This window comes from Sturnira hondurensis, unplaced genomic scaffold (assembly GCF_014824575.4).
Source record: "Sturnira hondurensis isolate 20B ecotype Veracruz unplaced genomic scaffold, ASM1482457v3 Scaffold0004136, whole genome shotgun sequence".
NCBI classification, from domain to species: Eukaryota; Metazoa; Chordata; class Mammalia; order Chiroptera; family Phyllostomidae; genus Sturnira; species Sturnira hondurensis.
Window position 1 is genome coordinate 9694957 of NW_028076767.1, and position 27018 is coordinate 9721974.

At 40.0% G+C, this 27018-nt stretch overlaps 1 protein-coding gene across 3 annotated transcripts in view; it reads left to right on the top strand.

The window, feature by feature from the left end:
- Positions 1-27018, top strand: part of HECW2 (HECT, C2 and WW domain containing E3 ubiquitin protein ligase 2) — a 363235-nt gene that overhangs the window by 261964 nt on the left and 74253 nt on the right. For all 3 annotated transcript variants that reach the window (XM_037043720.1, XM_037043719.1, XM_037043721.1), the window contains 3 exons: positions 15566-15700; positions 18984-19086; positions 20911-21007. In XM_037043720.1, coding sequence (XP_036899615.1) covers positions 15566-15700; positions 18984-19086; positions 20911-21007 — 335 coding nt within the window. The remainder of the gene's footprint in view (positions 1-15565; positions 15701-18983; positions 19087-20910; positions 21008-27018) is intronic.

Sequence of the window (27018 nt, forward strand, 5' to 3'; positions counted from 1 at the left end):
TTCAGAGGTCGTAGCATCCCTTATGTTAATGAATTGCTTTGCTTCCAGAACATGTAAAGGTTATACTTTTTTCCATTTACTATAATGTTAAAAGCTGTTAATATTACCAAATTTATTTTCCTACAGCGGTGAGTGATTTCTGGAGTTGATGTGGACTAGGATGCCCAAATCGTCATCTATGTGACATAATTCTTAAGAGAAATGCTCTCACACTTAGCCCTTTGGGCTTATGATATTTGACTACATTTTCTCTTCTCAAGTGCAACCCTTCCCTTTCAAATTTTCATTTAGTCATTCAATATACTTCTGAGTGCCTACTGTGTGCAAGCTACTGTGATAACAGTGATAAATGCTAACACTTAATGTAGCAATATGTGCTATGCAGCATTTACTACATGATGTTGTAAGCACTGAGATTGCTTCCTTCCATACTCCTAGCAGCCTTGTAGATAGCTGCTCTGTGTACCCACATTGTATAGACAAGGAAACTGAGGCACAGCATGGCTCAGTGAATTGACCAAGGTCCCACAGTTAGTAAGAGATGGAGTCTAATTGGAACCCAGGCAGTCCAGTCCAGAGGTGGGGCTCTTGTCCTGCCTTTCACTGTGAGCAGGGTCAGGCGCAGCGAAGGGAGCAAAGGTGCTGTGGAGGAGGTGGGGCTTGCAGACACGTCATCGTCATCGAAGGGCAGCCCGGTCGGTGGGTTGCTCTTAGCTCCCCAGGCGTAATGACCAGTCCTTCCTTGAGTTCTCTCACCACGCTGGTTGTATTGTTTCGTAATGTCTATCCCCATTTTTCTCATGGTATACTTGTTACTGTGTTTTGTCTTCCCAGACATCCCCTTCTTAAGAATTCTCTTATTTATATTCCAATTACTCCCTTTTCTACCCCAGTTCCTCTCACATAGAAGGTTCTCAAAACAAGTTTGGTGAATGAATGAAACTCCTCACCTTTAGTTTCCTGGTTACTCAGTGGTCTCTCTTCTCAGGACAAAGACGGAGCTGGGAGGCTCCCTCCCCACCCCACTCCCTCCTCCTCCCGTGCTCTCACCAGAAGTGGCTCCTAGACTTACCCCGTCTGCCCTCTCTTAATGCATATGTTGTCTTGGATTTTTCGTATTACGTGTTTGAACAAGGTAGTAATTATGCTTGTACTGTACTTCAGCTGTCTGCAATTTTGAAAGACTTTTCTTTTTAATTACTTAAGGCCAAGGGTTTAAATTGGGTGAGAATTCAAGGGTTCTAGATCTGGCATGCTCTGGGAAGTTCTAGGGTGAAAAATGTCCTTGACTGGCATGAAAGAAGTAAAGTATTCTTTTAAAATGAACTATTACAGGATAAGAACAGAATGATGAGGAGGATGACAATGATGGTAATGACGGTACCTGCATTCGTTCAACTCGTACCACGTGCCAGGCACTGCAGTAGGTCCATTTCCGTGGGTCGTCTTATGTATGCTTCATGGCAGTTCATAAGTTGGGTATCTGAGCAGGGGTGGGGGTGTCTTTGCAAATGAGAAATAACTTTATTATTCCAGGGAATAAGAGTTTCAGGCAAGATGCTGGAATACTGGTACCCTTTGAGGCTGAGTCACACGTAAAGGTCTTGATTTGATCACAGACGTTCTATCTGAGGCCATATAAGCAGAACACAGACATGGCTTCATGCTTAAATATCATAGAGTTATTACAGTATTCTTAACTGCTAGAGACACATAGAGTAAAGTCAGGGAATGGAGTTCACAAATGTTGACAGCTTATTAGAGACCAAATTCTATAGTAGGTGCAAGTCTCTATGCTAGAGATATTATGTTAATTCTTTTACTTTTATAATAATTTTATGTAGTAGGTTTTACTAGATGAAGAAATGAAGGCTCAAAGAGGTTAAGGATGCGAGTAGATTCTTGGATACAAATCTATGTTTTTCTGTATTCAAAGCCTGTAATTATTTGTCTGTACAAGGTTAGTCTAATTCTCACTGACCACTAATCACCTAACTTGAAATAATATCATATAAATTTACTATCATATGATGTCAGAAATTTACTGTCATAATGTCATATAAATTTCCTTATTTCTACAAGTGAGTAGGTTGATCATCTTTTTATATGCTTATTGTCCATTTGTGTATCTTCTTTGGAAAGAATACGTTTTTTATTTACCCATTTTTTAATTAGGTTATTAATTGTTTTATTGAGTTCTTTATATATCCTAAAAATTAGTCCTTTATCAGATATCTACTATGCAAATACTTTCTTCTGTGGATTGTCTTCTCACTATCTTGATAATATTGCTTATAGTACAAAAATTTTAATTTTGATGTAGCCAAGTTTATCTGTATTTTCTTTTGTTGCTTGTGCTTTTCGTGTCATGCCTAAGAACCCAAGTTTACAAAGATTTTCCCCTGTATTTTCTCCTACAGTTTTATAGTGTTAGCTCTTACATTTAGATCTCAGATTAATTTTTAGTTAATTGTTTTATATGGTATGAGGTAGGGAATTCATTTTTTTTGCATGTAGTTATCAAGTTATCCCAGAACTGTTTGTTGAAAAGACTATCCATTCATTCTTTTCTTTTTAAAAAAACATATCCTTTTCAAATTTTCTATTGTTATTCTACTACAGTTGTCCCAGTGTTTCCCCTTCTGCCCTCCTGTACTCAGTGGACCCATTTCCCACAGTCAATACCCACAATACCCACACTATTGTCCATGTTCATGGGTCAATCATTCATGTTCTTTGACTACTCCCTTCCCCTTCTTTTCACCATTATCCCCCTTTCCTCTGGTCACTCTCAGTCTGTTCCATGTTTGCATGCTTCTGGTTCTGTTTTGCTTATTAGTTTATTGTTATTCATTAGCTTTTATAGGTGAGATCATTTGGTGTTTGTGTTTCATCCACTGGCTTATTTCACTTAGCATAGTACTCTCCAGTTCCATTCATGCTATTGTGAAGGGTAGGAGTTCCTTCTTTCTTCCTCTTGCATAGTATTCCATTGTGTATATGTACCACAGTTTTTGATCCACTCATCTACTGATGATCACTTAGGCTGTTCCCAACACTTGGCTATTGTGAATTGTGCTGCTCCGAACATTGGTGTGCATAGGTCCTTTTGAATTGATGTTTCAGGATTCTTAGGATATACTCCCAGCAGTGGAATTGCTGGGTCAAAAGGCAGTTCCATTTTTAGTTTTATGAGAAAATTCCATACTGTTTTCCACAGTGGCTGCACCAATCTGCATTCCCACCAGCAGTGCGCTAGGATTCCCCTTTCTCCACAGCCTCACCAGCACTTGTTATTTGTTGATTTATTAAATGATGGCCATTCTGGCCAGTGTGAGGTAATATTTTATTATTGTTTTAATTTGCATCTCTCTGATGGCTAGTGATGTTGAGCATCTTTTCATTCATGTATGGGCCATTTGTATGTCCTTCTTGGACAATTATCTATTCAGGTCTTTTGTTTATTTTTTAAAATTGGATTGTGTGTCTTCCTGGTATTGAGTAATATGAGTTCTTTATATGTTTTGGAGATCAAACCCTTGTCTGACGTATCATTGGGAAATATGTTCTCCCATATAGTTGGTTTGCTTTTCATTTTGATGGTTTCTTTAGCCATGCAGAAGGTTTTTAATTTGATATAGTTTCATTTGTTTATTTTTTCATTTTTTTTCCTTGCCCTAGGAGATATATCATGAAAAGTATTGCTACATGGTATATCTGAAATTTTACCGTCTGTGTTTCCTCCAGGACTTTTATGGTGTCATGAGTTATATTTGTCTTTTTATCCCTTTTGAGTTTATTCTAGTATATGGTGTAACTTGGTGCTTTAGTTTCTTTCTTCTTTTTTATGTACCAGTCCAGTTCTCCCAACACCATTTATTTAAAAGGCTTTTTTATTCCATTGTATGCTCATGCCCCTTTTGCCAAATATTAGTTGACCATAAAGACATGAGTTTATTTCTGGGCTTTCTATTCTGTTCCATTGATCGATGTGTCTGTTCTCATGCCAGTACCAGACTGTTTTGAGTACAGTGGCTTTGTAGTATAGTTTGATAGCAGGTATTGTGAGTCCCTCCTACTTTGCTTTCTCCAGATTGCTGAGGCTATTTGGGTTTTTTAAAATTCCCTATAAATTTTTGAAATATTTGTTCTAGATCTGCAAAATGTGCCATTGGCATTTTAATAGGAATTGCATTAAATCTATAGATTTCTTTGAGTAGTATTCACATTTTAATGGTGTTAGTTCTTCTAATCCATAAACATGGTATATGCTTCCATGTATTTATCTTCCTCAATTTCTTTCTTCAATGTTCTGTAGTTTTCTGAGTACAGATATTTTACTTCTTTGTTTCTTCCTAGGTTAAGGAGGTTAAGTTTTAGTCAAGTTTATTCCTAGGTACTTTATTTTTCTTGTTGCTATAGTAAATGCAACAGGTTTCCCCCCTAGTTTCTCTTTTTGATACTTCATTGTTGGGGTACAAAAATACCTTGATGTCTGACTATTGACTTTATATCCTGCTATTCTGCCAAATTCACTTACTAGGTCGAGTAGTTTTTTGGTGGCGACTATAGCATTTTCTATGTACACTATCATGTCTTCTGCAAATAATATCACTATTACTTCCTCCTTTCCAGTTTGGATGTTTTTTATTTCTTCTTCTTGTCTGATCACTGTGGCTGGGACCTCCAGTACTATGTTGAATAAAAGTGGTAAAAGTGGACAACCTTGTCTTGTTCCTGATCTTAGTGGAAAGCTTTTAGTTTTTGCCCATTGAGTATGATGTTGGCTGTAGATTTCTCATATATGGCCTGAGACTATTCTTTCTTATTGATATTATTAGCTGTTAGGAAAATGCAAATCGAAAGCATAATGAGACCCACTTGATTGTCCATAAAACAAAACAATACAACACAAATCTAGAAATAGTAAATGTTTTCAAGGATGTGGAGGAATTAAAACCCTCATCTGTTGCTGGTGGGAATGTAAAACAGTGAAGCCACTTGGAAATGGTTTGACAGTTCTTAGAAAAAATGTTATACAAAGAGTTGCCATAGGATCCAGCAATTCCACAACTACATACATACCCAAGAGAAATGAAAATATACTTTCACACAGAAACTTGTACACAAATGTTCTTAGTAGCATTCATTACTCCCAATGACTAACGTGTGGAAACAACCCAAATGCCCTTTAACTGATAAATGGATAAATAAGTGTGGTAGACCCGGACAATTGAATATAATTGGACAGTACAGAGAAGTGACATACTGATGCAACATGGATGAACCTTAAAAAAATTATTGCGAAGTAAAAAAAAAACTATTACAAAGATCACCTATTGCATGATTCCATTTATGTCTAGATATGTCTAGAATAGGCAAATCTACGGACACAGAATGTAGATTTCTGGTTTCCTTGGATTGCAGGTGGGAAGGGGAGTGAATGCTAATGGGTACATGGCTTCTTTTTCTGCAGTGGGGGAAAGATGTTCTAAAATTAAGTTACATGGTTGTTTGCACAATGCTGTATGTACTAAAAAAACAATAAATTGTATACTTTAAGTGGGTAACTTGTATTATATCTGAATTATATACCAATAAAACTGTTTAAAAAATTAGTAAGTTCAATTAGAGGAAGGCCAAGATTCTCTTTTTAGCTCCTAGATTCTACAGAGCCCTGATTCTTCCATATTGAAGGTTAGATGGTGTGGTTCCAAACTGGTTTTGACGTAAAATCTGTAAGGTGGCTTTTGGGGGGAGCTTTTAATTATATTTGGAAAAGTCTTTTGTTCAACATTTCATAGAGTGTTTTATTTAGCATTTTGTGCCATTGCTTGATTTCCTTAATTATGTTGATCCTCTAATGGTAGGACTGGCAATGAAGCCAAGTTTTATTTTATGCAGGGTCATCCTTGGTCGACATCTGTGTGTTTGTTGGATTGAGGGCCCAGGATTTTCATAGAGACACATTTTGACTTAACCTCATTTTAAAGCAAAACATACAAGCAAATGTTTTGCTTTCTCTTACAGTAGGCTTAATTTTTAAAGAGCGTTACAAAATTCTGCACATATCAGTAAATGCGTGAGAGAATTTGCCTCTTTCTGTGAACCAAAACCATTTTTTACCTAGTTATGATGCTTTGGGAAACTTAGAGGAATACAGTGATTATATAAGCAAAGAAAGTGGCCCAGTACAAAAATATTCTGCCTGCTTCCTATTGTCATAATTCTTAAATTTTTGTACACTCTCAGGAGTGTGAAAATCAAGGGTAATTTGGGATCTGGGCTACAGTGTTGAAATAGAGACTTCATATTTTTGCCAGAAATATGCATCAGTGGTATTAAAATGTGATTTGTTTTAAGTGCTCTGGTTCTTGGCTGGGTTTGATCATTAGTATGTGCTCATGGGGGTAGTATGTATATCTGGGGCACAAATATCGGGTTTAATAAGGAAAGCCAAATGTTATTTAAGTTAGGAGTTTCCTCCCTCCGTCTCTCCCTCCCTCGTTCCCTCTCTTCCATGCCACTGTTAATTTAACGAAATTAACTTGAGAAGATAGTGCCACAGTGGGGGCAGTATTTCTGGATCCAACACCATCTGATCTGACCTCTGTGAACCTCAGCTTTCTCTGAAGCAAGGGTTCGTAACCTGTCCTGTCCAGCTCCTTAGGCTGTGGCTAGCATCAACATAAATAATAGAGGGGTTACAAATAGAAAAAATCAGGATTATGATCACAATTTACTGAGTGGTTGATGTAATATTAATTGACTTACGATGTAAAAGATAAAGGCTATCCAATAAAAACCTCTACAGGTTTACGATTTAGTTTGGGGAAAGCAAAGATGTGGAGTATATAAAATACCTACAAAATAAAATGCACCATTTTATTTTATTTGTTTTTAGCCAGGAGTGATGGTAACTTGGTCATTGCTACCCAACTCACCAAGATCTTGGTTTGAATGGTTGGGTAGAAGTAAGGATCTATATAGATCATTGATTTTGAATTTTATAAAAATGATAAAGGTTTGGTATTAATGGCTGCATCCTTACTCTAATGGGAAGTACATCATGGTTTTATAAAGGAGGCACTGTAGGGTTAATGAGTGCCCCATTCCATCTCTTACTGAGCCGCTGATCACCCTTAACCATGGTGGTCCAACAGAATGGCTTTTGCAAAGTACGGTTCCTTTGGTTGTTCTTGGTCTTTGCTGTCCACATCGTTCACGGCCACTGCAGAAGGGTCTGCCCTCAGGTGTTTGCTCCTGCCTGAAAGCTGCTTAACCACCCAGAGGAGCTTCTGTTTTCCTGCCATGAGTGCTCTGTTATTGTGCTCATTCTGGTAGATTTGTTCTCCTGCCAGATCAGTGGCCTCCTGCTCTGGGGGTTATAATCTCTGTCAGCCATGGTCATGAAAGTAGAGTTTTTAAAATAAGTAACTTTTTCTTGAGAACTGGATCTGGAATCAAGTCTCCACATTGGCACAGAATCATGCACTTCCTATGTAAAGCCACCAAACACTCCTCCCCCAGACTGTTTTACCCTTAACGCTTCTCATCTGGGCTATAGAAGTATGGGCCCCATTCCCTGGTATAGGGTTTGCAAGGGTCCAGTGCAGATTGACCTAGTTCTCACATGGGATACCCAGAAAGTTTTCATAGCAAAGACAGGATGTGAACTGAACTTTGAATGATGAGTAGGACTTTGATAAAAAGAGATTGTGGAAAAACATCCAACAAAAAGGTGTGGAGATAGGAACACCTTTTTGTGGGCATGTTTGGTTCCCATGAGGAAGTTATGGGCAAATTTCAAGAGACTGTACTAGCTACACACACACATGCACACACACACGCACACACACACACGCAAAAAAGAGCTGATGATGTAGGTTTGGATCCAAAGTGGGCAGGCTCCAGGCACAAGAAGAAACCATGTTTCAGTCTGAGCCTGAAGGTCACAAAACTCCAATGTCCCAATTCAAACATTTGAGCCAAAGGAGTTCCCTCTGCTCAGCCTTTTGGTTTTATTACGGTCTTCAACTGATTGGATGAGGCCCACCCACATTAGGGAGGGCCGACTGCTTAACCAGTCTAGCAATTCAAATATTAATCTTATCCACATATCACAGACACACCTAGAATCATGTTTGGCCAAATGTCTGGGCACCCCATGGCGCAGCAAGGTTGACACATAAAATTAATCATCACAGACCCATATCAATGAAATAAAATCAGTGGAAGGTCCATTATAGAGAGTTATGGATAACAGAGAATGATGCAAAAAGGGATCATTAGAAAAATACTATGAAGTTTATTTTTTGAGTTCATATAATGGGTTTATCATTTGGTTTAATTTTTTAGAAGAAGTATTATATTTTATTTCCCTTTTATTTTTTAAAAGATTTTATTTTTTTAGAGAAAGGGGAAGGGAAGGAGAGATGGAAAGAAACATCAATGTGTGGTTGCCTCTTGCATGCCCCCACCCCCCACTGGGGACCTGACCTACAACCCAGGCATGTGCCCTGACAAGGAATCAAACCAGCAACCCTTTGATTCCCAGGCCAACGCTCAATCCACTGAGCTACACCAGCCAGGGCTGATTTCTTTTTTAGATGTTAAATATAGATTAACTTTCTTTCTCTCCTGCCTCTTTGTTTTGCACTCTTCAGACAGATTAACGCAAGGCATTTTTTTTCTTCCAGATCATTCTACTTAGGCCTAAATTGAAATACTAAGAAACAATAAGCTTAGAAATGAGAAATATTGTATACTTCATGTTTTCTTTTTAAACGAAAATGTCAAATGGTAACTGTCTTCTTTTAAAATGAAATATGCTTTCCCATAGTTCCTTATGTTTTGTCCCTACAAAAAAACAATTCCAGCTAAATTGGCATCTGTGTCTATGTCCAAGCATTGTAACTCTAGGAGTTTGTGACTTTGGATGAATCAGAATGATCCAAATACCCAACTTGGATGAACATGACAAGTGGCAGTTATGGTTATGTGGACAGATTTTTAGAAAAGAACAAATATTTGTCCAGTGAAAGTGACCACGGTCTGAGCCTCCATGAGGATTCTCATTTTTCCAGACCCGTATAGCCCATGTGGCTGCACACGTTGCCCCAGTGATGACATGGACTCTGGTTTCTCCCGCGTGAAGCTGATGACCACAATTTCGTGGGTCGGGTTTGTCTCTGGGTACAACGCCACTGAGTATCATGAGGTCTCATGGGAATACCCACAGTCTCAGCAGGATGAGTTCAGCACTTAGAAAAATATGGTGGCTTTTTTTTTTTTTTGCAACTTAACCACTCTATTTGCTATTTTTGTGACACATCTCTTCAATTTCTTTGAAATAACCAATCTGTCTTTGTGGTGGTTAGCTGATTTAATCACCTCAAGTTACACGGCAACCCAGGTGGAGGTGGAATTAAACTCTAAATGTATACATAGCACATGGTTGTTAGACAATCTCTTCCTCATTTTAAGGGGCTAAAGGGGTGTTAGATAAATAATAACCCCCATAAATACACATAGAAGGCCAAGGAAAAGAATCTTCCTGAGGCAGTGTGCCTTTTTGGTTGAGAGAATAGAGCAGAGATTGGTTTTGTGAATCTATTTCTGAGTAAAGTGCTAGATTCGTAGAATTTTAAAGGAATTGCCCAAATATGGAGATGGCCTTTGCCTTTTACTTTTAAACCATTATCTTCATGACTTGCAGTGGATTTTCTTTTCATATATTATGCTATTTTAAAATTCCATGGCAATGGGCTTTTTCTGCATACCTAAAATGGGCTGACTTGGAGAACTCCATTCTTAGGCTTCTGTAGTGATGTGCTGGTAAACATTTAACAGCCAGCTCTCCAGGGTAGGTGTGGAGGAGAGCTAATCGCAGCATCTGCTGTTTTCTCTGGTGTCGATTCTTCCACCATAGCGAGTTTCAGGCTGCCAGCATCATTGTCAGCCAGCCCACAGAACACCTTAAAATTTCTCACCAGCTCTCACGAGCCTGCGCAGGCTATCTCCAGCATCTCTCCAGCATCTCCTGACTCTTCTATAGAAGTCCCAACACCTAAGTGCCTCCACTCCCAACACGTAAATTATCTCTCCTTTAGCTACCATGTTTTACATCTCGGGTGTTGGTGGATAGTGCACTTACCGACATCTACTAAGCAACCGGCTGTTTCCATGACTCTAGCTTAAGTGCCATGAATCCTGTTTTCTCTCCTAGCAACTTTAGCTCCCTGACCATAGCAGTGTAACAAGCAACCTTCTTTAACTTTATTGTGACTGATCAGATATCATGAAATATTTGGGACTACTTACTCTTCGAATGAACCAAGTGGTGGAAAATCTTAGCATGACTATTTTTTACTTACAATAAACTGTATCATTAAGCCTTTTTCATCTCTGTTATTGGTAATGGAGTTCTGTTCGGAATATCATACAGCGTATATAATAGCATATAATTCTTTCTACTTAGGGACATACTAGGTAGGGATCCAGGAGCTGAGAAGAAACATATTTTGGAAGGGAGAGAATGTGTGAGTAAATACAATGTTTATAAAAATTAGATTGTACTTAACTTTTTTTGAAAGTTTCTAAGACTCTGTCAAGTTGAAATGCCAGAAGTTATAACAGACTCATTATTCAGTATTTCTAACTTACAAGTTGTTGTTCTTTCATTGTTTCCATAGATCTTTTGAGAAGGAAAGACAGAAGAACTGATGTTCAGTCTTTCTGTAGCGTAGTTACAAGTGCTTTTTCTTCTATTTTGTTTACACGGTCTTTTATTACGGATTTCTGGTTTGGCAGAATGTTAACAGGGAAAAAATTTCAAACTTTTGTAACTTAGATTTGTGGAGCTTGAGGCTGGTATTTCTTCACAAATATTGATGACCTTTTTTTCTTAAAATAATAGAAGCTTTAAAAAAAAAGAATTGTGTAAAAAGAGAAGTGTGTTTTGTTTGGCCTCACTCACACACCACTTGGCTCCAGCCAGCCTGTATTTCCTGACTGTGATCATGCCCAGAAGCAGTGAAAGGGTAGAAGTTTTAAAATGGGATTTAAGTTTGTGTATTTGCATTCCTTTTAGTTTTTAACTGTGTCGTTAGTCTTAGTTGTGAAGCACTGTGAAGCTTGAGTGGATTTCCTTAATGAAAGTTAACAGTAGGGAATCTATGTTGTTCAAATTTTGAACAACAAAATTTGCTGGTGGCTAAGCAATTTGCAGTTGCTTTTATCATGGAGTCTACATTCTCCACATGCTGTTTATCAAGACAGTTTTATTAATACATGTTGGATACTTTCATAAATAAAGTCAGGCTATTAAATAATGGTCACATAGAATGTGACCCAAATTGGGGTGGGGGGCAGAAATAAAAAGGACAAGGTCAGCTTCATTACCGGCTTGAACTAGTTAGAACGTCCTGTGGGAAACTGATCTACTTTCCTGACATAATTGATTTGTGTGTCAGAAATAGAAACGGCAGGCCTAAAATTTGCACAGTAATTTCTCGATACTTTCCACTTTAAACTAGAATACATTTTTCACAACTTATCGGTGACCTGAATAGTTCTCTTTATTTGGATGAAGCAGAGCGTCGAGGACACCTGTCTGAGGTCACATGGTGGGCAGAACAAAGCCAAAATGTTGGCCAAGTGCTCTAGCTACGTGGGTTTGATAGAGGTCTGAATCGAGACCTTTCTCCCGAGTACGTGGCGGACTTAAAAAGCAGGTGTAAACAATATACACATCCCACTTGCCTCTGACACTGACCTCCTCTGGGATGCAAACAGCACCTACTCCCCACCCACAGCCATGCCTCCAGCAGGTTAGCGACTGAATCGTGTGGAGTGCACACACTTTGCTGTCTGGCTTGGTAGCAGCCTTTTCAGTGTTGAAACTGTAGTAAGGCCCAGTGCTGTGAGCGGCTCTTATTGTCCGCCTAATTCAAAAAATACTTCAGTGCTTTTCCAGAATGAAGTACTAGGAGGTGTCAGGGGAGTAAGAGGAACATAAAAGAGTGAGGACAGATGGCAGAACGCAGAATGGAAAGAGAAGATATATGACAAGGAGAGAGAGGCAAAATAGGTGCAGCTCATTGGGCTTTGGAGTCAGACAGAAAGATGGGTTCAAATCCCAGCTATAGGTTCCCAAATACACGTACGTATCACTTAAATCTGGAGCTGTTACCAAACTGTGTTAAAAGTGACTAGTAATGAGATAGCATCATTGATCAAATAATGGCAATGCTTACTTAAAATGGAAGTTGCTGGCCTATGTGTTCTTCTGTGCTTTCCGTTTTAGGAGGACTGCGTTTCCTCTGCAGTGCTGAGGCTTCCGTGTATCGGTTAGGATTTGGGTGATAACTGAGACCCGTATGAGGTTTAACACACAGGATTTTATTCTATCTCATCAAGAAGTTCAGAGATAGAAAGCCTAGGGCTTTTAAGGTGGTTCCTCATGTAGTGAGAGCCCAGGCTCCTTCCAGCTTTTTGCTCAGCCATGCTTCATCTTCATGGCTTGACATGCACTGGCTGTTACATCCCTTGTTTCAGGGAGCAGAATGTGTGAAGGACAGAAGCAGGACCTTATAAAATTGCCCTGAGTAAGGGGGATTTACCAAATAACCATGTAACACTGTTAATATCTCATTACCCACAACCTCATCTGGGTAACACATACCTCCAAGGAGCCTGGGAAGCCTAGTTTCACTGGTTCTTCATTTTTTTGAGCCTTTTATAAGGAATATAGCAAGAAACATTGAGATCCTTAGAAAAATATCTTAGAAGGTGAAACTATTATTAGTAATAAAAATAGTAACTCACATTAGGGATCAGAGGCAGTATCTTCCAATATGTATATGAACCATCTTATACAACCTTTCTTTGTTGTAGGTGTTTTTATCCCCATATAACAGACAAGAAATTGCTATTTAAAAAAGTTAAGTTTTGCCTGAGGTTATACCTGTAAGTAAGTGGTGGAGCTACAGCTCAGAAACGGACTTGTCTTCCCAGATCCCAACATTTAATCAGCACTTTGCTTTCCATGTCTCAAGTTTAAGCTTGGTAATTGATGCATGTCTGCAATGAGACGTTGTAAAACCTTCTGTCTCATTTGTGGTTTTATAGTCTTTAGCTCTTTACCCTTTTCACTCAGCACACGCGTACGCCCTCATTTATTTCTTTCAAATCTTTAAGTATTTTTATACATAGTATAAAAGAACGTGACTTTTAATACTTGATTGGTTCAGTGTGAGTTGTCTTTCTGTACTTTGGTAAGGAGTCTACATATTAGAATTTTTTGGCAATTTATTATTTACTGAGTACTCTCCGAGATGCAGCCCTAAAAACATCTGTTGATAACAGAGTGAGTAAGAAAGAGTCCCTGCCCTCAAGGCATTTACAGTGCAGTTCTTCAGAGAATGGACTTTAGACAAGCCTCTTAATGTCAAATTAGACTGTGACATTGCCTGTGAATCACAACTGGCCTAGATGTGCACACCCATTTGTCCTTATAATTACAAGGGCATCATGGTTACCTCTAAACAACCACCCACTCCCGAGAAAACATTCCCGAGAAATTAGGCAGAGTGAATAGGCAATTCTATTTTAGTTCTCCTTATAGTTTTCTGTTAAACAACGTGGTTTATGTTATTGTTTTAGTACTAAAAGCTTAATCTAAATTTACATAAAGTAAATATATAGTTGACTGTAATACTTACTATTTAGAAGTGTCCATTTGTAAAATATAATTTAGTTCCCATTTTATGACATTTCATGTAGTGGCAGAAATGATATACAAGTGTATCAGAAACCCAAATCAACTGGGAACCAGTTGTGGCATTTGGACCGGAGTCTGCCAATACAAGCCTGTGTAAGGTTTATCTTTAGTGTGTGTTTTCCCAAGACCAGAGAAGAAAGGTGTTCCACCTGACAGGTTAGGATAAAAAGAACGTTACCCAGGGATATGAAGCTGGCGACACCATCTCCTACGAGACCTCCGTTTATCCAGCCTTTGTTTCCTGGCAGTCGGACCTTGAGAGAGAGCACTGGCAAGGCTTCCCATTCTGTCTATTTCTCTGCTTTGTTTTCTAGTGCACCTACTGCTTAAAGTTACTTCTTTACAGAGAAGTCATTTTTTCCTATTTGGGAACTACCTACACATTATTTTCCCCATTTTCTGATCATGGATATGCAGAAACATTTTGTGTCATAACATTTTGTTTTGAGCCTTTTTGATAGGCTTAAACGCACCATCTGCATCCAGGATTTGCCTAGATGTATTCATTCCTGGTGTTTAAGGTACTTTTTCTGGACTCAACTCCACCGGTTTGAGAAGTCGGTTCTTTTTTCTTAGGCTCCTTGGCCTGTATCACGTGCCCGGACACTGCTGATTTATAGGCAACGAGCCTCCTGGCTCTCCTATTAGTCCCTTTGATCTTTGATGGCCTCTAATGAACTTTATCTGATCATGGAAAACTTGTATTTTCTAATTGTCCTTAAGATGATGGGCTTCATTATTTCCTTCAGTGAATTTTACTTTGAAAACTTACACCATTGAACTCGTAAAGATAATGATGAATAGCCTTCGTGTAGAGCTTTGGGATTAAATAAAAAGAATTAGAAAGAAGGCTTCTCTACATTGTGTACAGTCCTTACTGCAACTCAGAGGGAAGTGGCTTATGCTCATTCATGATTTCATGTCACCAGGGATTTTGCAGTAAACACAATAGACATGGTTTCCTTTATCTTATTACATGACGGGGGAAGAAATGGTTATTGTGAAAGAGGAGACATGTTTATATAAGAAATCTGTAGAGAACATGTAAGTGGCTTGACCAGGGTCACTGCAGCTGATAAAATGTGTATGCGTGTGTGATTGAGGACTAAAGTGGAAGGCAGGAAGGAAGGGATTTTAAAGTCTCAGAAAACTGACCTAAGAGTGGACTGTTTTTTCTATAGATAATGGGGAACCGGAGAGGCTTTGGTTTAGAGCGGTGACACAATCAAAGCATGTAGAAAGAGCAATTCTGGTACTGAGGTGTCAGTTAAATGAATAAAAGGAGAGATGCAGAGACACTGAGAATGAGCCACTACATTGGGACAATGGAGAGGATTTGGTGATGGACTGACTGCCCAGGGGAAGGAAGAGAGAAGAAGTCAGTGATGTTTGAAGTGTCGGGTGGTCAGGACTTAGAAATAATTGTGGATAGCAGTAAGAGCTTAAAGAGCATCAGTTAAGAGAAGCCCAAATGGCCACTCATTTGACTTCCAAGATCCTATCTTTGATGGCCGTCTCTTAAGAGTATTTCCTAAAAACCAAGATAATGTTCCTTCCTGCTCTCTTCATTCTGGATCCAGTTTAAGCATGGCTTTCTCTGTCTGGATCTTTCCTGGGGGGGGGGGGTAAGGAAAAATCCCCCCCAAATTTTAAAATTAGGAGTCAATGCAGCGGAGATCGTTACTCAGCAGTGGGCCTTTTCCTGAACGTGTGAAATGACGGGTCTGCTAAGACAAGCGTGTGCCGTGACATGTATTGACCACTGAGTGGATTGTTCCCTAGGCATTTTTTGTGGACCACAACTCCCGCACCACCACTTTCATCGACCCCCGGCTCCCGCTTCAGAGCAGTCGACCCACGAGCGCGCTGGTCCATCGGCAGCACCTGACGAGGCAGCGCAGCCACAGCGCAGGCGAGGTGAGTCACCCACCTGCCAGGCTGCTCACCTGTGGCTGCCGGAAGCCGCAGGGATGGGGGATGTGTGCGGTTCTGCTGGCTGTTCATTATTGTTTGGCTTTTCTAGTTGGATGTAGAGATGATCGTTTGGAGACGGGGAAGCACTGGAAGGTTGACAGGACTTCTTTGGAAACACATGTAGCATAGATGGCAAATTTAAAAGGCAGGATATAAGAGGAAAGATTGAAAAAACTAGAGATTTTCTTAAAGTCAGAGGATGGTGAAAGAGAATTCATGATATAATAAAATATTTAAGAGGGGATGGTGAGCCCTTTTGCACACCTCACAACAGCTTCATAGGAAGAAATGAATGTGACTGTTAGTGGGTAAAATTCTGTAAAATACAGGGAAGTTTCTGAAGGAAGGCTTGCTGGAGTAGATTAAAATCTTTGGCCAAGGCAATGGCATTGTGGTATTCTCACTACTATTCTTTTAAATTAGGGTATATCTGAAAGTTGACTTATGTATTCTGAGTGCCAAAAAAAAAAAAACCCAAACAGGTGGAATTAATTGAATTTAGTAAAGAATTACTAAAACCTCTATTGTGCTCTATATGGCTAGATTGCAGTGACCCGTGGTAACCACATGAGGGCTCTCTAATAGCTTACCAACAACCGCAATAATAACAAAAACCTAAAGAAAAAGATATCACTTGCTGTTTTTCTTTAAAAGCTCAAATAAAGAAAAGAAACACTTTAGGTCAAGTTTTTTCTCCTTATATGGACTTATAATTTGAATATATATCATCACTTAACGTACATTGCTTCTGATAATTCCCTTAGACGCATTTCATTAAAATTCTTTTCCTGCATGCCCTTTCCACATCTATGTGCATACAGTATTATATGGTTGGTCAAATATTTTTGTAGCTCCTATTATAAGAAAAATTATGACTGCAATTAATAACTGAATTTGATACGTCAACATCCCATTCTGGGAATTTCTCCTTGTCATTCACACACTTGCTCTAATGCACCACGTGTGTTTGCTGGTTGTAAGTGCAAACACAGAAGAGCATACATGAGAATCTCACATAAAAACGATATATAAACCTGCAAGATGAGGTATCCACAGAAATATGTGTATTTTATGAGCCCCTAATAAATGCTTACCTGCTGTCCTGGGAGCCACTGGGGTGAAGTGGAGGATGCTAACAGCCTTCTCCTTAGAGCAGAGCAGACCTCTCACCTTTGGACCATGCGCATGACATGTAGCACAGTCAGGGCCCTGCCTGACTTTATCACGGGGCCAGTGCACTTTAGCCACTTGCCTTATCTTGGCCTCACAGTGTGAGGCTGATGGTTCAGTCTGCTCAGGGCCACATGCATGAGTTTAATAGCTATGTGCACATTTTCTTTCAACTCCCTGCCTCAGAACTTGAACTGTTTTCGTGATCTACTAGTCAGGAGCCTGTTGTGGGAGAGGGATCCTAAGGTACACGTTATAGTTTGAATGAAGAGTTCATCGTATAGATGGAAACTGAGCAGTGGAAGAGAGATGTCCCATCAAGACTGAGCATTTGGGGCTGGTGCTGTTTACCTCTGGGGGGGGGGGTGCTTCCTGGCACAGCTGTCGGAAGCAGTCACGTCCCGAAGCAGTATGCGCATCTTTCAGGGCGTGCCCACTGTCCGATGGTCTGGTCTGAAGAAGCGGGGTGTCAGCGAGATGACCTTTGGCTGTTCTGGGAAGCGACGACACAGAACAGCATACTGGCAGGAGGGAAAGTGTATGTAGGTGTATTGCGATGATAACTTCTGTGACTAACCTAACAAGAGGTAGTTAATGATTGGATCTCCCCAGACAGTGGCTGGCTTCGTTCCTCAGAGCCAACAACTCATGAGAAGCAGGGTGAGAAACTTTTAGTGACACAAATGAGTCTTTCCAGCCACTCTGCATTTAGCAAATACTCCAGGTCGTAGAAATTCTGGTATCTCTTCCATCTGACACATTAATCCATGCTGAACACCTGCAGTGTAGCAACATGGTGTTTGTTGTGCTGATACAAATAAAATATGGTTCTGCCTGTGTTCTTACTCAGGAGAGAATGTACAAAAATAACCATAATACAGATGAAACATACAAGTGAAAAATGCTTTCTAAACTGTCAATAATGGCAGCTGCTTTAGAAACATTCATTGGGTGCCGGGGGAACTCAGGAAGGTCCCATTTAATCTCAGTGTGAAGGGGAGGGACGTCCTTGCCAGGGAAGGCCTGCCAGAACTACACTTTGCATGAGTGCAAGCATTTTTGAAGGATAAGCAAGCAGTGTAGGGTGGGAACAACATTTCCAGTTTGGGGGCCTTTAGAAAGCCCTTCACCAAACACCTTCCTGATGCAATATGGCAAAATGGTTGTGAAGATTTGAATGGGTGGAAGGTAGAAGCTCTATTTTAAAAGTACTAACTTATAAACCCAGTATGTTATTTTGCCTTTTGTGCTCGTACTCTCTATCCTACTGTTCTGCTGCGGTATTAAAAGATTTCTGTAGTGTGGGGAGCGGGGAGGATGCTAAAACAGAAACTAAAGCAGTGTTAGAGTTTTCTGGTCAGAATATTTTTGTTTGTCTCCTTGGAGGTACACGTTTTTAAATCCATAATAGGCACCATAAATAATTCAGGTCAGGGCAACCCTGTTTAGCTCCTCCACACCTGCTATGATTAGCTCCCTGGTGTGGGAGGTTCAAACCAGAATGGGCTGTTGTACCGGGTGCTCTAATAGGCAAGAAAAAATGCTTCGAAGGAGATAATATACCCACTGAGAAACCCACGTAGAGACTGCTGCCCTTCAACCCCCCTGCGGAGGCACAGGGTTCCTCGGCTTGCCTTGGCCAAAAGAAGGTAGAGCCCTGCACATCCCTGATGTGTTTTGTACCACCAGGTCTTTCCTCTGAGTGTGTTGTTGCAGATTTGTGTTCTGTCAAGGCAGAAGTTATTTCTGACAAAAGGTCTGCCATTCGCTTCCACAGCCCCAGTAACTGTAGGCACGTGGAACTATAACCGCCTGGCAGATAGTCACTGCCCCTGCACCTGTCAAGGGCCCGGATGCCCCAACACCTCCCCCCAGCCCATTCAGCAAGTAAAGTGGAGCGTTTGAGAATCCTGTGTCAGCTCTTCTATTGGCATCTGTTCTGGTTGGTTGGGACTCACCGATGCTCGTTGTCAGGGATTTTGAAAGACTTGACTTGGGTGCTGATATAAAGCACTCCTGGTCCTGGTGGAAAACATAAGTGATGTTTGTGTTGCAGGTAGGGGAAGATTCTCGACATGCAGGGCCACCAGTTCTTCCCAGGCCATCAAGCACGTTCAACACCGTCAGTAGGCCACAGTACCAGGACATGGTTCCAGTGGGTATGTCATCACTTTCCAGAAATTCTTATCTCTGCTTTGCACGTCAGTGTGTACTGTGCGTTCCATGCCGATCCTTCCCCATCATCAGTCAGCCTGCTGCTTCGGCCTTGGGCTGAGAAACTGTTCCCTTAGCCCAAAGAAATTGATTTGGAGCTTAAAGTACTTATATCTTATAAACTCCTATAGGAAGAGATTTTTAAAATACTATTCCACCTTTTCTGAGTAGAGCTGTTACATTAAATTGTTGAAGTTAGAGAATAATACCTTGTTAAGGCAAGTCTATTATGCGGTCATTTCAAATTAAGCATTTCATTGGTGTATGAGCCTGCAGTGGCCTCACAAAATAAGGAAGCAGTGATGGCACATTCCTAAGGGTTTTTTGTAGCAAGTTTTGCAGCAAAATTGTAAAATAAAAACAAACAAATGTGGGCAGATAGGCCTGACAACTTGATGAAGTTGCAGTAGGTCAGTTGTCAAACCTGGAGGCCCTTTGGCGGGTGAAGTGGACACAGGCTGGGGGGCTCTGTGGGCTCCCTGATCCATCTTACATTCAGATGGCTCTCCATTTGTCTGGGGGTTTTTTCTTTAAAATTTTTACTATTTTTTAAAGAAAATTTTGACCATGAAACATAATGTTAATGCCCATATCCTAAAGAAGTTTGCCATCCATTGCATGAGAAGAAACCTTGGGTCAAAGGACATGGTCTGTGTTTATTATGCCATTACTAAAAGGATGCTAAACACGGCACATTGAATTTTAAAGTACTTTAAAATTTTTGTTCAAAAAGTTACCTGGTCTCTAAAGCTAAATGGAAGGTTAAAAACCCATTGATAAATTTCAATTATCAAGGTGGTTTTATTTTTTATATATGCTGAAATGTGCAGTTAATGACATTTTGAATTTGACAATGGGATTCCATATTAGCAAAAAATTTTTTAATTTTTATTTATTTTTAACTAAAGTGTATGTGTATAGCAGCATGACACAAATGTGAACCAGCAAATGTGTAGAAAATTATGCTTCTTTTGTTTGATCTCTGGTTAGTTTGAGGATAGCGTGTTTCTTGATCATATTTATGAACCCAAGAGCATTGACTAAACTAGGATTTCTAATGTTTGAGAATTCAGACACTCAGTTCTGTAGTTTAAATGTATCTATATGTCTGATTATAAATACATATAATCAAGATGAATCTAATTTTCTTGACAAAAGAGGTATTAAAAGAGCCCTTAATAAATTCTAAGTAACTGTTTAAATTTCTGTGCACCTTAGGCAGCTCTGACTGAGCTATAAATTTTTCATTTAACGTGTTACATAAACATAGTCGATGATGCTGGTTGTGTGGCGCAGTTGGTTTGTAAGCGCTAGGTGTGGCTTCTGATGTTTATTTTCACATAGAATCTGAAAATGATTCTCATCATGGCAGTGGCTGCTGCCGGCAAGTGTTGTGTTTCGGTGATTGTTATGCCCCTTTCCCTGTCCCCGTGGCTGATATTTAATCAGAAGTTAGTTTTCCATTTCTAACAGGTCCTTATGAAATTGACTTTGGTAAGCAGGGACTTCAGTGACCATAGTTAAATCTCAGTACTGTCATCTTGCAACTTGACCACAGACATGGCTCCTGAACGAGTTCAGCAAGTGCTTGCGCACACCTGGCATCGTGTCGTAGGGTAGCCGTGAAATGGCTTTTCAGTGTCTGCAGTGACATCCAGACTTTTAGGAGCAGGACTGTTAACCAGAAAAACAGATTTTTTAAAGTTCAGATTTATTTGTAGAAAACTAATAACAGATGCTTTTTAATCTTATATTTTCTGATTTTTCAGCTTATAATGACAAGATTGTTGCATTTCTACGCCAACCCAATATCTTTGAAATTCTACAGGAACGTCAACCTGATCTTACCAGGAACCACTCACTCAGGTAACTGTAATATTGGTATTCGGTTCACTTTGCATATGCCCGAACTTTTAAATCTTCAGTATCAATGATAATCATCTTGGAAATTTACTCTTTCTTTCTGGCATTCTGAACAAAGGCAGCTTGTGGGCAAACACTTATGTCATCAACACCAGGTCATTGTACTCCTGGCTTTTCTCTATTACATACAAGGGTTGAATAAAATGGACTAAAGGACCTAGAACCTTCTTTAAAGAATATTTAAAAGGAACAAAAATTCACAGCCAAGAATTCATCCTAGATGTGCAGATTATAATGAAAATATTAAGAAACTAAGCTTTTTTAGTGCCTTGAGTAAGCAAAAGTAACATAGAGTTTATTTAATTGAGATTTATAAAGCCGTCAACTTGATATTCACATTTTTCCATAATAAAAATACAGTGGAACCCTAGGAGGGAATCTGATCCTGTCTGTAGCCCCGCAGTCCCCTGCACGAACCCTTTCTTCTGAACAACTCTTCAATGCATCATGCTTCAAGCCCAGTTTTACTTTCCTGAAAATATGCTGTTCCTTTTTCCTGGCAAGATTTTCTCATCTTCTACATTGGGCAAGAAAGATCTTGCCTTTAAAACTCAATGCAAGCTGCCCCTCCGGGAAGCCATGCAACCTCGCTGTGTGATCTCCTTCTCAGGATCAAGGCTAGTATTTCTCAAGCTCATTGTGGAGGTGGAGAGAGTGCGCGTGAATGCTGAAAATCTGCCACACAAGTCAAAGCCCATTTGGTTTATGCGCTGCATTTCCTGGTAGAAATACGTTTGCTAGTCATGCCATCCTGACCCGCAGTAGTGATTCTCAAGCCCTTCTCTCCTTGGTTATGCTGAACTGTTCACATCAGGACCGTCTGGGGAGTTTCACAAACTGCGAAATGCTAGGTCTCCTCTCCCCACACTCCTCTACCTTCTCTGAATTTGTACCCCTTATCCTTCCATGCCCTGCCTGGAAATTTAATTCAGGAGTCCTGGGGTAGAGCTGAAGCATCTAATTTTTAAAAACCTTTCTATAGCATTTCAGTGGCACAGCCAGGTTTATTTAACAAGCACTGGTCTGGACACTAATTTGATAATTAATTGTCTAATACAGCAAACTGTCTTTTGTAGTATTTTGGTCATATGCTTTAATTAAACGTTTTGAGTCTTTTTGCTTTATTTTTTTATTGAGTTATAAGGCCCATACAAATAGGGATGTTATTCAGGTCATCATTATCTGAGCATTATTTTATGCTCAGATATCTAGCGTAGCACTTTGCATGGAGTGAGTGTGTGTGTGTGTGTGTGTGTTTGAAAGTAAATCCCCAAATAGCCTCCTTAGATGTTCCTAGTCTCTTTTTTTTATTGAGGTATAACACTGTATTAGTTTCAGGTGTACAACGTAATCGTTTGATATTGGCATTTATAGCACAGTGGTCGCCACTGTAAGTCTGGTGAACATCTGTCACCACGCATAGTTACAGAATTTTTTTTCATGTGACGAAAGCTTTATGATCCACTCTCTTAGCAGCTTTCAAGTATGCAACGCAGTCTTATTAACCATAGCGATGATTTTCAACCAGGGTGCTGCAAGAACTTTCAAAACATGCCGTCCCTGACGGCTCAGTCAGGGGCACTGATCTCTCTTCCCTGAGATCAATTGTCAAATAAAAAATGACAATAGACAACACAGCAACAGCCATCTGGTGTGAACGAATCAAAGTTATACCTAAGTTTTTGTCTGATTGGCCACATATATGGTATATTTTTGGCATGACGCAGAATTTTAGTCATTAGTTCATGTGTGCCACCAGATAAAGGTTGAAAACCACCGCCATGCTGTGCATCACACTGTCATTCCTCCTTACTTTATAACTGGGAATTTGTACCTTCTGACTCCCTTCCCCCACCCCCCACTCACCCCCTTCGGTCTCTCATATCTTTAAAGCTGTCATTCCCTTGTAACGTTCAGGCACGGCACCCCCATTGTGGCTCACACAGAAATCCCAGTTCCCCATTCGTCGGCGTCTGACTTAAAGTCTCAGTGCTTTCTTCCCCAGCTTGACAAGAATGCTGTTCTAAATCACACAAATCTGTGAAAATTATGCAAGTTATCATTTTGTACCCTGGTATATTATGACAGAAGATACTGGAGAATCTTCTGTTCTAGTTACAAAAACTGCAGATGTGAGCTCCTTGGTTGTCTAAGAACGGATCTGACAGATACTGAGCCACAAAGCAAAAGGAACAAGCAAACAAAATCCCTCCTCTTTTGCTAATCACAAAATAAAGAGAACTCTGTTTTTGCTTTTTTCCTACCACCTCCAGCCCTAACACACACACACGCACACACACACGCACGCACGCTTCTATTCAATATCTGTTCTGAAAGTACCCCACCCTCCACAAAAAAGAACAAGAAAGCAGAAACTCAGGAAGTTTGTTACGTTTGCTCTGCTGTCCACATTATTATTTTCACCATTTTAACATGTCTTCATATCTCCTCTATCAGAGATATCAAGTGACTTAATCTACCTGAACAGGGCATCTGACATTATCATCATTCTTTAATGACTTGACAGAACCTTACCAGATCCTAACAGAGAGAAAAGCTGAAGGCTGGTAGCTTCCAGTTCTGTTTTTGGTTTTTCTTTCTGCTTTTTAAAACCTTAAAAGTCTCTAATCTCCTAAAGATTGCTGAGGACTTTTATTTTTTAGTGACACCCAGGACCCTCAGTTAAGTGGAATCTTTCTTCTAAGGTAGATCTCATATGGTGATCAATTGCTAAAAACAATTTTGTTAGGTTTAAGTAAGTTTCCGTCTGTCTTACTTTCAGAATAAGTTTTCATTTACACTTTCTAAAACTGTTTACACAATTGGACCATGTGCAGCCACAGTCATGATAAGTAGAAGGAAGCCGGAACTTAGAGCAGTGAGATAATGCTGTTCCTCTTGCACAGAGCTCGCATCACAGTGCACTTCTTTTTTCTGAAAAGTTTTTGGTAGTTAAGGATTTTGCTTATCATAACAACATAATGGGGAAGTTTGTCTATCTGAGAGAACATTCTGTTTCGTATAGTTAAAAACCACATTGTAAGAAGCATTCCCACCAATGCAAGTGTGGGGAGCCAGCCGGGGTCCTTTATCTCGTGTGTCGGTGATATTTGTGATAAGAGATTCTTGCATGGAATACAGTAATTGTGTGTTGAAGGTAACTATGAACCTTCTATTCATCTCCTGAGCGAGGGTTCCCAGTACCAGCCTAGCTCTGGGTGCATTCTTCCTCATTTGTGGCACAGCCACTTAAAAGAAATATCCCTCCTTATTTTCTTCATGATATAATGAGGAAAAGTGTTAGACCCTGGGAAGTTGAAGTAGATACACCTCTTTACTTTGTTTTCCCTGCTTTGCTTGTCATCCCTCCCAGACCAGAAGACAGCCAGCAATTTACTTGGTTTTGTACCTGTACACGGCTCCTCTTCCTGGACTCCACCTGCATAGCTTTTCTTGCAAAATGGCTATGGTTTTTGTGTACTGGGATGATATGGTTCTCAGCTGCTGTGTTTAAATCACTGCTCCCTCTAACTTCATCTGTTATGCAAAGATGAATGCTAAAACACTTGTTCTGTCTTCTTCTTCTTTTTTAAATCTCAGAAGAGGTTTATTTCCTCAAAAAATCAACATCCAGAAGTTGGCACCACCTCCGTCAAACGGGTGGTGTCCCCCTGCGTTCCTGTACCTTACTTACCACTGGTTCTCGTCGAAAGACAGTAACCCTGCTAAGGGGTGTTTTGGGTGCTGTGACATTGACATAAAAGCTGAAATAAAATGTTGTAATTTTATCTGGAGATAAACATATTAAGAAAACACAGCCTTTCACAGCCATGACAGGGGACTGTAATGAACACCAATTTAAGAAAATTTTTGGCAGTGGTATTTGTACAGCACCGCATTATGGATGAGGATCTGGGTATCATAACACTGCACCTCTTGTGTGATTATTAGGTCCAGCCAGTCAGCCTGCTCCCTACTAGTCTAGCTGTCCCTAGGCATCAATGACAATTATTTTGGGCTCCAGGGTGGTTCCTCCTTTAGGGCTTCCTAAATAAGTCCCCTTGACATGAGGATGTGATCTGTGATCCTTTTTTTTTTTAAAGATTTTTAAAATTTATTGATCTTTAGAGGGGAAGGGAAGGAGAGAAGGAGAGAAATATCAATGTATGGTTGCCTCTCATGTGTCCCCTGCTGGGAACTGGCCTGCAACCCAGGCATGTGCCCTGACTGGGAATCGAACCGCCATCATGTGGTTCACAGGCCCGCACTCAATCCACTGAGCTACACCAGCCAGGGCCTCCTTTTTTTTTTATTTTGGTAAATTTATCCATTCCATATGTGTGTGCCTTTAGTAAATTACTAACTTGGGGGTCAAGAAATTGTGAGCCACAGGAGACAAATGTGTGCATTTCTCAGGGTCCACCAGAATAGAAACAAACACAGACCACAACCTTCTGGTTCCATCCTCCTATTTTAAAAGCCTTGGATTTTGTTATTGCTCAATTATACTCTTAATTTTTTTCTTTTTAAAAATAGCACATGTCATTTTGAAATTCCCAAACAATACAGAATTTTATGTCATTAAAAATTAAAGTTTCCAAAAGCTGACTTTCATAAAAAAAAACCCAGTGTTCAAAATTTCTGACCTATTTCTTTTCCAGTTTCCTAGCAAATGAATTTTTCTGCATTTAAATTGCACTGGAAATATTAATCTCAGCTAACACCTGAGCTACATGGTCAAAGGGGCATAAATTCACTTCTGCTGATCCTCATGCATTTTCCTGTGAAGACCTGCCCAGCTCTCTCTCCTGGTCTTCTCATTTGTTTACTGCTCAGTCAGATGTCCAGAACCAGCATGACTGACTTTGGATCTTTGTTGAACCAAATTTAGATAACAGGAATTCTACATTGGAACTATTATTATTCTATGGACCATCCACATAGGCATAATTATTGAATTTTTTAAACTACCTGAGTAAAAGTTGGAGCCACCTCTTTTTTTTTTAAGATTTTATTTATTTATTTATCTTTAGAGGGGAAGGAGAGAGGGAGAGAAACATCAATGTATGGTTGCCTTTCGTGCATCCCCTGCTGGGAGTTGGCCTGCAGGGAACTGGCCTGCAACCCAGGCATGTGCCCTGACTGGGAATCGAACCATGATCCTCTGGTTCGTAGGCCCAAGCTCAATCCACTGAGCTACACCCTCCAGGGCGGAGCCACCTCTTAATGGCTCTCAGGAAGTGATAGGATATAGACCTTAAAAGTTCAGGTTTGGGGTCAGACAGACCTAGTTTGAATTCTGGCTCTGCGCTTCACTTGCCAAGTGACTTTGAATCAAACATGTAACCCGTGCCCCCCCCCTCCCCCCAAGTTGTAGCTTCCTCATCTGTAAAGCAGAGATAGGGATTTCTAACTTGCAGGGCCTTTTGGAAGATTAAATGAGAATTTACTTAAAGCCCTTGGTACTGTGTAAGCAGCAGCAAGCATACAACAAATATAAATTAATGTTACTTGAGTAGTCTGTTCTTCCTTATTACATCAGAAAGACTCAGTTTAAAGTAATTTGCCTGTAAATTTATTCTGATTCTCAAAACCACTATCCCTGAAGTTGATCCCATGTATAAATGGGACCAGATGATTCTGTGATGTAGTTAAAATACAGAGCCTCATGAGTTCCGTGATTAACTTCTGTATAGGAAGGAAGGCTTCCTTCTGCTGGGCTCATGCTGTTTCCCAGAGCCGTTGCTCTAAAATCCTTTGCATGTGTATGTCAAAACTGGCCTCGATTCTTCCACGCCTACACGGAGGACTGAGCCTTCTGGCTTGAGGTCCAGTAGAAGTCACTGAGGATCAGACAACATCATGGCAGTGCCATCGAGATAATATTTCAGAAACTTGCCAAGGGTATATTAAAACAACCACGCAGGCAACAAATGCCATACATCTAATGAGGG